An 11,300-nucleotide genomic window follows, 5' to 3' on the forward strand; every position below is an offset into this window, starting at 1 on the left:
GCCACAAGTATGGAATCTATGGATGCAATGCACAGGCAGAGTTACCTGCTATATAGCAGTCTGTGCATCACAGCAGGTCTTATCATTTGGCAGAAAATTATTTAAAACAACATTTTAAAGTTCTCTGTAACCTCCTGAGACATTTATGAGAACATTTAGCTGTAGCAGCCTGAACTCAGTGAACGTATCATCCAAAACTCTGCTGGGTTTCCTTTACCAAACATCTCATCCTCCAGGCCGTGGACGAAGGCTCCGCAAGCCCCCGAGGCGATGAGGTTGACTGTGTTTGTGTCCAGTTTCTCCTTCGGGGCGTCATCGGCCCACTTCCTGCCAGAGGAGAACTCTCCGGAAGCAAAGAGCTCCTTGGCTCGTTCATGGGCTGTGCGCTTCCTCTGGATGGAAAAGAGGAATAAAGGAGAGTGAGCGGAGCTGTGCCGATAAACATCACTTTGCTACAGACTGTCAGATAAAAAAATTAACTCACCCTGAGGTCTGACATCAGCTTCTTATCCAAAGTTTGCTCCAGGAAGTGAGGACTGACCTGCAGCATCGAACCCTGACACACGAGAACATAAAAGCTTCACTTTAACACCATTTGCCTCACACACACACACAGTTTCTTTCCCATCATTAATCTGCAGGCATTTTTCCACTTAATGAGAGCAAACTCAGTAAAGATTGTAAATATGTGGATTAAGATTCCTGAGTGGTGGGTGAGCCATCCTCAGTGATGCATTACATCGTTTCTACAGTGATATGAGGACACATGGGTCCACCTGTGGATTCTTCATGTGAGGACTTCTTCTAGGTTTGTGTCCCGTATATCAAACTGACTTAATTGCTGATGATGTTGTTGTTGTCATGGAAGACTTTATTTACTCACCAATGTTTTCGCGGCCTGCACCCGAACCATCCAGGAACCATCGCTGACCATGTGACTGATCTTACCGAATGCGTCATCAACCAGCCGGATCTCCTCATTGGATGATGGGATGGGTACAATGCTGATTGGACGGAAACATCAACAAGCTACAAATCAGAAAAACTGGAGAAATGTTGCTTACAAGCAAAGTTTGTATCCAGAAGGAACATGAAAATATAAAAAAACAAACATTTATGAACGGCAGTTTTTCCAACAATACTGTTTTGTGAAAAAGTCAGAGTAAATGTTCTGGATAAACCATAACCAAACCTACCACTGGAAAGAATAACACATATACTGAAGGTTAAGGGACTTTTACTTTATTATTCATCTTTTAGCTGTAAATGATGTTTTTAAAGGGCTTGGACCTAACAACACTCTGCTGGAATTATCTGTTGCACAGAAAAGCTGGCAGCTTTCTGTTTTGTTTTATTTTACTTCTTCTTTCGAGAACATAAGTAGCCTTGGGCTAAATATAAAGTCGTCGCACATGGAAGTTTCATGAAGGTTTCTGCACTTCAGCAGAGACAGTGCTTACAGACAGCAGTTAGGATTTATCTTTTCAGACATCAGTCGTGGTTTCTGATCCAGAGAGCGGAACAAACTCAACAGCTACACTGACTGAAACTGAGTATGAGAATCCTGGTCTCCTCACCTCTCTGGGTACAGCTGACTGAGCACCCAAACCATCTGCACTGCTGCAGAACGGACCTGCTCGTAGTCATCTGTGAGCAGCCTGCAGGCCTGCAAACACACAAGAATACATACAGAAGGTTGGATTAAACATCTAAACTACAGTGGGAGTGCAGTAAGCTGTGAGGACGTATTCTGCTCGTACCTGATCATAAATAATCTGATGAATCTTCATCCCTCTCTCATGCAGCTGCAGCTGGAAAACAAACAACAGCACAGAGAGCAAGCAGAGTTATTGAAACCTGAAAATAGAGTGGGTTGTTTTCCTTAAAGCTCACTGTGCTTGGTTCCTAAACACATGAGTCTAGTGCTGGTTGCAGTGCAGGGGGGGTTACAGGGTTTTCCTACCATGGCTTTGAGGGCTGCAGTGCGGACTCTGGGGTCTTGGTCTCCAAAGTAGTCGCTGATAATGCTCTGGACATCCCTCAATCCTCCTGGAGGCAAAATAGCAGGCCGCCATAAAAACCATCACACAGCAACTCAAAGCACAATAAATAATGACACATAAATATGTTTTGAGGATTAAACTAAATCAGACATCAAATTTAGATACAGAAGGATGTATTGATGGATTTACCTCTCTGTATTTTTAACATTTTAAGCTTTAGGTAAAATAAATACAATAAGTATGTATACAAACCTAAGGATGTGCCCGCGCCCTCGTTTTCTTTTCCTAGGGGAGCGTCCACCATGCCGAGACATCCCAGGAGCTGCAGGCACTTATTCCTCACCCCAAAATACGTATCAGAGAGATGCTAAGAGGAGAGAAGAGAAACGAGGAGGACATTTACTGGTTTGTGCAGAAAGTCCTGTTGAATTTGTAATGACGACTTCTGTGTATGGACTCTGAATAAGTGTTTGTGTCACCTTGTAGGCCACCTCTACGAGCCTCAGTCTCAGTGCAGGACTCTCGGGCAGCTGTGTACCAATGACCAGCAGGGTCTCCAGCAGCTGGGCGAGAACTTGATGGGACTCTGAACACACAAAGAAACAAAACAGTTTGCTATGAAAGTTTCTCTGAGTGTTGGAGATGGATAAATGTTCAGATGTGTCGTACTCTCATTGCTGAGCGTGTTAATGGCATCGTCAACGATGCAGTCGGGGCTGAAGCCCTGCGTTTTAGAGAGCAGGCCGAGCAGAGAGGCAATCTTCAGCCTCACAGAGTTATCCGTCTCCTGGAAGAAAGAATCGTCATCATTAGCAGTTTGACTTTTTTTTAGGACACTGGGAATTCTGCTCTTATCAACTCTATTTTTAAAAAAAGGAGAAAAAAAATACCCACAACTCTTTACCTTGTAGTAGTGCTCCAGCAGGATCCTGACCACACCCTCCACGCTCTCTGCCTCCACAGGCTTGCGTGCAAACTGCAGCAGGTACTGCAGGGCATCGGTGGAGTTGGTGGCTTTACAAAGGTCAATGTGAAGAGCGGCAGACTTACTGGGTTTGGACAGACGCAGCTTTTTGGCTGGAGTTTCTTCATGTGGAATCTGTAAGTGTAAAAACACAGTTGCAACTACAAAAAGCATCTAATCTCTAATCTCCTGACATATAATCTTTTTTTCTCTAACTGGGCCATCTATTCTTTTTGACCATATATACTAAGAGCTACTGTCCATTTATCCATGTTCTCCTGTGTTGTTTTTGTTTTTTTAATCCAGGTCACAGGGGCAGCAGTCTAAGCTGGGATACCCAGACCTCTTTTTACTTTCACCTCCTTCAGGTCTTCTGGGGGGTACTGAGGTGTTTCCAAGCCTGGGTGTTCGCAGGGGTCTCCCCCCAGTGATACCTGCCTGAAACATCTCACCCAGAAGGCGTACTAAAGCTTTCCCAGTAAGAAGCTCAAACCATCAATTGTCTCATTTTTCTCTCAGTTCCTCGCTCCATCTCTAGAAACAGCTCATTTAGGCCACGTATATCTGCAATCCTACTGTTTTGGTCACCACCCAGGTGAGAGGTCATGCTGACAGGTGAGAGTAGGAACATAGTTCATCCAGTAAATCAGCTGCTCCTCTTTGATCACTACAGACCTTTGCGTTGTGACCATTACTGCAGACGCTGTTTAAATCTCCTGCTCTGCTCTCCTCTCACTCATCTCCAAGAAGCTGCGACGCTTAAACTTGTAGTTTACACTGGTAACCTCAAAGGCAAGTTAACCCTTTTCTGTCTGAGAACCGTAGCCTCGGACCGTGAGGTGCCAACTCTCGTCACACTAACAACAAACTGCCCCACTGCGAGCTGGATGTTGTTGCTTAATGAAGCCACAAGATCCACAAAAACGAATGACATGACGCATAAACGGCTAATAACAGCACTGCTTCGAACAGCTATTACAGTTTCCTCTTACTTTGGCTAAAAATCCTCTGTGAGAGGAGCCAAAAGTTCCTCTGTGCAGGAAAAACTCAGAACATGCGAACGAGCTCAGTTAGCGGATTAATGATTGACGTGAATGCTAAATCGGATGTAAACAACTCGGTTTCTTTTTGAGCTTCCAAAGCGTAAAACGCCACTGTCAGTGGATACTGTGCTATACTGTGTGTAAGAATAAAAGCACTAAACGGAATAAGTTGTGCTTTTCCTCTGCACTAAACTCTCAGAGGATCCATGTTGTGTTGTGACTGTGAGCGGCTATCTTTTAGCATTAGCTAACACGGTACTTGGCGCAGAATTGTAACATTTAGCTATTTCTTTAACGTTTAAACTCTAAGTTTACAACAGCTGACGAGACGGTTATAATGTGCTCACCTGTACAACTTTGGAAAATTCCTCATAAACTCGCTTTTTCAGATGTGCTGCCATGTTTATGAACACAGTTAGCTAAGCGTTTCCATTCAGCAGCAGGATAAATTGTCCCTTTACAGTTTCCGTAACTTCCTGATATTGTCCATGTCCGCGACATCGATCTTTTAATTATTATTTTGGATATTAATATTTATACATACTTTCATTTTGTTTATTTTTATAGCTTTATGTCAGATTTGATATGCAAAAAATATTTTCTTTCTTTTTCACTAAACACCTTTTCACCTCTTCAAGCATAAGACAGCCTCTAAGTCAAGGGAGAAACCAGTATTATGTCTACACGTAACAGGCAACTAGCAAAATAAGCTATTTTAAGTTGATTCTTTAGGCACTTAGCTACAATTAGGCACATTTCAACATAATGTGCAGTGTGTCTCTAACATTTGGAGGAAATTTGACATATGGAGGTCAAGAGAGAGGTACAGCAGAGGGTCTCTACAAGAGGCTCTGTTGTGGTTTGGATCCTGTGATGTTGGGGAACTTGGAATCCAATACCATCTGGAAAGACTCAGCATCACTGTAGCAGTGTGAGATCATCTTGATGGAGACCAGAAGAAATCCAAAGAAGAGCTTTAAAGAAGTCTGGAGGATTATTCCTGAAGACCACTTATAGAAATTACAAGACAGCTGTGCTGATGAATAAAGGTGATCATGCCAAATATGGACTTTTCAGACTTGTTAGAATTGTACTCTTGTTGTTCCTATTTGTTTTGTATATATGCATATTTCAGTGAATCACTGCACGTATTTACTATTTTTCTATTTAAGCAAATGTGAGTAATGATATTTGGATGATCTACTATTTGTTTTAGCTTTGTAATACTTTGTAGCTGTGTAATGCAGTGAAGCTATGACCTTGCATCTTCGCACACTTTTAGCGATTTCAGACAATTACAACCCCAATGTCAACAAAGTTTGTAAATAAAACACAATGCAATTATTTTCAGATCTCATAAACCAACATTTTATTCAACATACAACACCAAAACATTAAAAATGTTTAAAGTGAAATATTTTACTATAAAACATTAGCTCATTTTGAATTTGACGGCAGCAACACATCTGAGAAAAGTTGGGACAACAAAGGCTGGAAAAGTAAGTGGTACTAAAAAGCATCAACTGGAGGACATTTCACAGCTGTGTTAATTAACAACAGGTCAGTAACAGACCAGGTATAAAAAGAGAGGATGGACAGAGGTTCACCAAGCTCCAAAAAACTGTCTACAAATTGTGGAAACTTTTCAGAATAATGTTTACCAATGGGGGTCAAGATCTCTGTCTAAATAAATAAATAAATTTGGGTAAATTCCCAGATGATTAAACATGCAACTATTTTGCTGGTAATACCTGAAATCAGTAAAGAAAATCAACAGCCTATTTATGCAAGATAATTCATAATTTTATTGGGGGGTTATATTGGTTGGGTCTGATTATGCCCCTGGTCCGGCGGCTTGCACATCTGGAAATGTACCATCAGTGCTGAAAGATCTATACAGGCTTTAAAACAACGCAACATAGCAACAGATCGCATCCAGGCGACGTTTTTTACACATTTCAGCAGTAAAAACAAATCAAAAAAACCAAACAAACAAAGAACTAAAAAACAACAAGAACCTTTTTTTTGCATACATGCAAAATATGTCATTAATAATACAATACTGCAACATAACTGTAGTAGTATTCTCTTACAGGATCCATGAGGATGTGATGATTGAAAAGGGGCCAGAGAAGTGAAAATACTACAAAAATCCTGCAGTGATGGACGGTCAGTTGATCTCGTGGAGCATGAAGGATTCTGCTGATGCTTTGGCCCTCTCGCGGTCCGACTTCCATGTGAAGAATGCCACTATGGTCACCATGATCGGGAGGGCCACACAGAGCACGATGCGGCTGATGGGCAGCTTCACCTGACACATCGCCGTGACCGAAGGATTCAGGCTGTCATCATCATTATTTTGGAACAAAAAGGCAGACCTGAAGTCCAGAAACACGGCTCTGCTGTTCTCTGTGGTGTTCACCAGACACCTCCACCTCCTGTTGTTGTCGTCCTTCTGGAGTTTTGTCACCAGAGTGATGTTGCAGCGAGTGTGGCTGGTCAGGTTGTACCTGCACAGAGGTGAAACGGACAGAGAAACATCACACAGCTGTCGTTCATCACCAGGCAGTGTTCACCTGAACATTTCTGCTTTTAGTTTTGGTCTGAGACAATAATTTAATTTGACTTACATTTTCTTTTATAATGTAAAATATAAGTTTATAATTCTGGTTGTTTTTTTTTATTCAGTCTTTATCTCATATACTCATTTTGTGTATTTTGCTGTGTGTATGTGTCTGTATTAGAACCTCATCTATCTAAATTCAGCTCAGATACTCTCGCAATTTAGATTTTTTTAATAACAGGAAATATTTTCCTCCTTAGATAAAGAATAAATAAATCTTTTACTTTTTCTCATATTTTATATTTAATGGTACTAGCTGTTTTTAAACGATTAAAATAAAAAAAATTGTTATCTATTAAGATGATTGCAATAAAGAAAACATTTATTGCAATACAGCACAACATGTGTTATGGGTTATTTATGGTAATAGTCTTTATGATTAACAGAAATAAAATGACCTAAAAACCAACCTGCTGTTGTTGGGCAGCTTTCTCCCATCCTCATCCACCCAGCTCAGGCCGAACACGCTCTTTGAGTATGACTTGCAGCTCCCTGCGTCATAATAAGTGAAGAAGATGCAGGTCAGGGAGAGGATTCCTCCAGGCTGGAGGTCGGTGAAGGTGGAGAAAGACGAGATTGTGAGGAGGGAGAGGTAAACGTCAGTGACAGGCTGGTCGTTCCTCAGGCAGACGTAGGATCCAGCGTCCCGCACCCTGAGGTTGCGGAGGCTGATGGAGCAGTTGGATGTGAAGGTCATACGGCTGGATTTGTCTGAATCGGCCGTCACCTTCCCATTGACGACCTCATGGACGAACCGCACGTCCGTGCCTTTGTTAAAGAAGGTCCAGGAGATGGCGGAGCAGTCTGAGGACACCATGCATGGAAGAAGAACGTCTCCTCCAACTGTGCTGTACACAAACACGTCCTTTTTGCACCTCGCACCTGTCAACAAGAGATTTTTTATTTAAACAAATCTGATAAAACCTTCATGAAAGACATGAAAGATCTAAAAGGAGCAATTTAGTATGCAGTAATATTCAAACATCTGTGCTCTTTAATATTTTCTTACAGTACAGTCCAACTTTGTAGTCTGTAATTTTCATTTTAAGGAAAAAAAAAAGCAGTTTAAAGAAAGACTTTCCCTGCTTGTGCTGTTTGCACATTTTTAAGACTTAAAGACTAAAAGGTCAGAGAACTCCCTGCACGAGGCCAACATGACAAAAGGTCGAGGACCAAATTGCATACCAACGATTTTCCCCTGTGTCTATAATCACCTTTATACAGTCAGCCGCCCTGTTGAATGTATTTGAAATGAGAGATTAAAATTTTTTTATATATGACAAAAAAACAAAGAGGGAAAACACAACCCCCCCAAAAAAGCCAATAAATTGTTTGGCTACAGTTCAGAACTACAGATCTGCATCAAACATTAGGAACAGACATGGAAACCTAAAAGTCAGAGTTGTAAATAGGATAACAAATAACAGTGAATAAAATGACATTTTTAATCTTTTAAATGTAAATTTTAATTAAGTTACAGACTAAAAGTTCCCTCCACGTGTGAGTCTCTCGAAATGTTTTAATGTTAATGTTTGAAGTTTTTAATTTGAATTTTATTTTCATGAGAAAATTAAGACAATTTCTCACTTTCTCACAAGTTGGGAGACTTTTACACCTCCTGTAGATTTTTCATGCAAATCTATTTGTGAGTAAACCTGCAAACAATCAAACACATCCAACCAGTCACACAAAACCCTGTGTGGAGATAAAAGCTTTGCCTTCGTGAGGTCTGTGTTTCAGATTTCATTTTTAATCACAATCAGTTCTGAATATTAAAACGATTGGATAAATGGATCCTAAAAAAAAGATTAGATAAAAAAGTAAAAGTAATTCAAGTGAAGCAAAACTTCTTTCTGTGTGTCTTCATCAGACACGTGTTCATTTACATTTAAAAGAGCTTTTAAAGAATACAAATCTCAAAAAAAGGAGAAACCTCTGTAGCTAAGAATCAAACCAACAACAAACAATCTGTACCTGTCAGGAGAAGACTGGTGAGCAGCAGGACTCTCATCATGTTTGTGATTTCAACACCGCAGCGCGTTTTGTTCTCGTCGCTGCTGCCTCAGCTCTTTCTAGACTGCCGCCTTCATTTCCTGTGTTACCCCAAACTAAACAGGACGCTCACATCAGCCTTCAGCCTCACTGATACGAGCCTCACAGGTATTTAGCACGACGTGTTAAATGTTTTTCATCACAAACACATTCAGTAAAATGTGTTTATGTGTGAAAGCTCATTTCTGTGCTTATAACGAGCAGCTTTTTCCATTTCTTTAAACCACATCAAAGCTCCTGCTGTCCCTGCCCATCAGACCTGTGCTGCTTCTGCATTTTACTCCAAACTGCAAACATACATATTTGGATACCATGTGAAAGGATTTTCACAGTACCTTGTATGTTTTTAAGAGAATAAAATCTAAAATACTGTTACATACACTGGATACAGCTGTAGTGACACAGGCCTAGACTGGACAGCAACTCCCTGGTAATCTCCAGTAACCAGGGAAAAATGATGAGTGGTTGCAGGAGGTTGGTGGCTGTCTCAGTTACAAACAGGGTGCCACACCCAAAACTTCCTAGTGATCGTTTCACTTAGTGGCAGATTGCTGCGGCTATGCATTTGCAGTGTAGACGCAGATTTGTCCACGAACAACTTCAAAGTACAAGTTGTGCCTCACTGCCAAATCAACATGATTCAAGGGTGTCTGTTTCCAGTTTGTGCTGCAGTCACAGACTCGCTGCAGAGTGGCCTGTAGTCGGTGACTGTTTGCAGACAAGTCAGCGTCTTCCATACAAACTATGGGTGACTGTAGAAACCTGCAGTGCAAAGCTGTTCCAAAAAGGCTTTCGGTGCAGCAGCGTGCAGTAAAGCGTTTTACAAGGAGTTTTACTCAATGACAACAACCACCTGGTGCTTACTGGTGGGTCACTGACTGGTCTGCAGACCTGCATGAATTAAGCTTTAGCATTTGACATCACAGCAGTCTCCAGCAACCAGTCACATCCAGTTAGGATACTCATTTTCCCCTGATGACCGGTGGTTGTTAGGTGGTCACTAATCAATTTTTAGGAGCCAGACTGGCGTCACTAAACTGGACCTCTCCACCATGTTTATGGTGCTGGTTCATTCTGGAGCATTTTAATAGAATTATCTGACACATCATTTGGTTTCCTGTGAGACACAAATCATCCCAGACGTTTGTGTTTGCTTGAATCTTTTTTATGGTTTTATTTATATCTTATTATGTCGTATTTTTATTATTTTGTTTAGTTTCAATGCACAGCACTTTGTGTCAGCTGTAGTTGTTTTAAAGTGCTTTATAATCAAAGGTGGACGGACGGTGGACTGTAGCTTAAATTCTCTGCAGGGTCTGTGTGGTCACAAAAAACAGGAACGCAAAAGAGCACAAGGATCCTTATACTGAAAACCCAGCTGGGTCTTTGCACTCAAAGCTTCCATCTCAACATTGAAAAACGAACATGTCAGAAGGCAAAATGCAAACACTGAAGCTTCAGATGCACAGGCCAGACCAGTGGGTGATACAGCAGCTGTGTTCATCTCTTTTACAGTGTGTGGTTTCAATCAGTGGTTTTCAAACTTCTTCTGATATTTTCCACTTTAGACATCCAAAGTTTTAGTGAAATAAACGCCAACACAATAACATAATTCTAAATAATCGATCTTTATATTGATATCTATTTTTAATTTAGATTTGCTCAGTTCATTCCTGCTACTGGTGCCTGCCTGAAGGTGCCTGACCTGTGGCTTTAAAGCAAGATTAGAGGACTTGTTAACTGCACTCTTATGCTTTGCTCAAATGATCCAGTCAAACAGTGCTGCTGGGCTGATCACAGGTGGCACAGTTTTGTGAAACAGCAAAGAATAAAAAGATGTCTGCTCACGCTCAGAGCTGAGTAACGGCGTTTGTGTTAAACACAAACAAAAACGTTGTTTTTTGAGTTTTTTGAATTGTCACTTAGCAGCATCACTTTTCTTATAATGAGATCCAGGGTGTGAAATCTTGTGCAATATTTCATCCTCAGGGGCTTTTGTGAGGAAGTGCAATTGTGTCATTGTGGTGAAAATACTGTATGCTACGTGTCCACCTCTCCTCTTTCTTTGAACAAGGGAAGAAATCGTGCTTTGACCTAATACCTCAGCAAACCTTTTTTCTCTTTGCGCGTCATCCTGCACTTGAGCTAAAATTCGAAGAAATTCTTCAAGAAGAGCTTGTCAGCTGCTAACATTCTGCCATCTGACTTTTCAGCGACCAAACATTCACTCATGAATTCACCAAATATTTGTGGACCAACTTAGGTATTTATAGCTGTTGGGACTTTATTAAATGCTCCCTGTCAAGCTCACTGTGTGCAGCAGTGCTACTTGTTAGTTTTGTTTTTTCTTTTGAACGTCCTTTAGATGAAAACTGAAGATTGTCTGTAATTTTATCATGTTAACAAATCTAGGTTAATGTTGTGGAAGACACACCAGCAGGACACTCATGGGCTGCTTGTGGAAACGACCCCAGATTTTTTCTTATCTGTGGCCTCCGAGCTGCACAATCGGCCCCTGTAACCGCTGTTTGTTGCCGTTTAGTCACACTCTGATCACAAAGGATGTGGTCTGACATGAGACAGCTGATGGATGCTATGCCCTGCTCTGTGGCAAA

The 11,300-nt window shown here is 41.2% G+C and overlaps 2 protein-coding genes across 2 annotated transcripts in view; both read right to left on the reverse strand.

Moving 5' to 3' along the window:
* ints4 (integrator complex subunit 4) overlaps window positions 1–4,547 on the reverse strand; it is an 11,233-nt gene extending 6,686 nt beyond the window's left edge. The window contains exons 1-11 of the mRNA XM_004574113.4: window positions 4,358–4,547; window positions 2,908–3,102; window positions 2,673–2,790; window positions 2,483–2,589; window positions 2,256–2,370; window positions 1,964–2,049; window positions 1,761–1,811; window positions 1,578–1,666; window positions 884–1,004; window positions 485–556; window positions 218–392 (exon numbers count right to left, since the gene is read on the reverse strand). Of these exons, the coding sequence (XP_004574170.1) occupies window positions 218–392; window positions 485–556; window positions 884–1,004; window positions 1,578–1,666; window positions 1,761–1,811; window positions 1,964–2,049; window positions 2,256–2,370; window positions 2,483–2,589; window positions 2,673–2,790; window positions 2,908–3,102; window positions 4,358–4,411 (1,183 nt within the window). The 5' untranslated portion in view covers window positions 4,412–4,547. The remainder of the gene's footprint in view (window positions 1–217; window positions 393–484; window positions 557–883; window positions 1,005–1,577; window positions 1,667–1,760; window positions 1,812–1,963; window positions 2,050–2,255; window positions 2,371–2,482; window positions 2,590–2,672; window positions 2,791–2,907; window positions 3,103–4,357) is intronic.
* Window positions 4,548–5,067: 520 nt separating this feature from the next.
* Window positions 5,068–8,691, reverse strand: LOC101470306 (uncharacterized). Its single transcript, XM_004574119.3, has 3 exons — window positions 8,608–8,691; window positions 7,044–7,515; window positions 5,068–6,520 (listed from the first exon to the last, which is right to left on the reverse strand). The coding sequence occupies exons 1-3, from the start codon at window positions 8,645–8,647 to the stop codon at window positions 6,181–6,183; spliced, it is 852 nt and encodes a 283-aa protein (XP_004574176.1). The 5' UTR covers window positions 8,648–8,691; the 3' UTR covers window positions 5,068–6,180.
* Between the last annotated feature and the right edge of the window lie 2,609 nt (window positions 8,692–11,300).

The sequence above is a fragment of the Maylandia zebra genome, linkage group LG14 (genome assembly GCF_041146795.1).
Source record: "Maylandia zebra isolate NMK-2024a linkage group LG14, Mzebra_GT3a, whole genome shotgun sequence".
Lineage (NCBI taxonomy): Eukaryota > Metazoa > Chordata > Actinopteri > Cichliformes > Cichlidae > Maylandia > Maylandia zebra.

Excerpts from the sequence above, each read along its gene's own strand:
- LOC101470306 (XM_004574119.3), bottom strand. The coding sequence starts at position 8,647 with ATGATGAGAGTCCTGCTGCTCACCAGTCTTCTCCTGACAG. Across the intron at positions 7,516-8,607 it reads CACCAGTCTTCTCCTGACAG|GTGCGAGGTGCAAAAAGGAC; the intron begins GTACAGATTGTT and ends TCTTGTTGACAG. Across the intron at positions 6,521-7,043 it reads AAGCTGCCCAACAACAGCAG|GTACAACCTGACCAGCCACA; the intron begins GTTGGTTTTTAG and ends ACCTCTGTGCAG.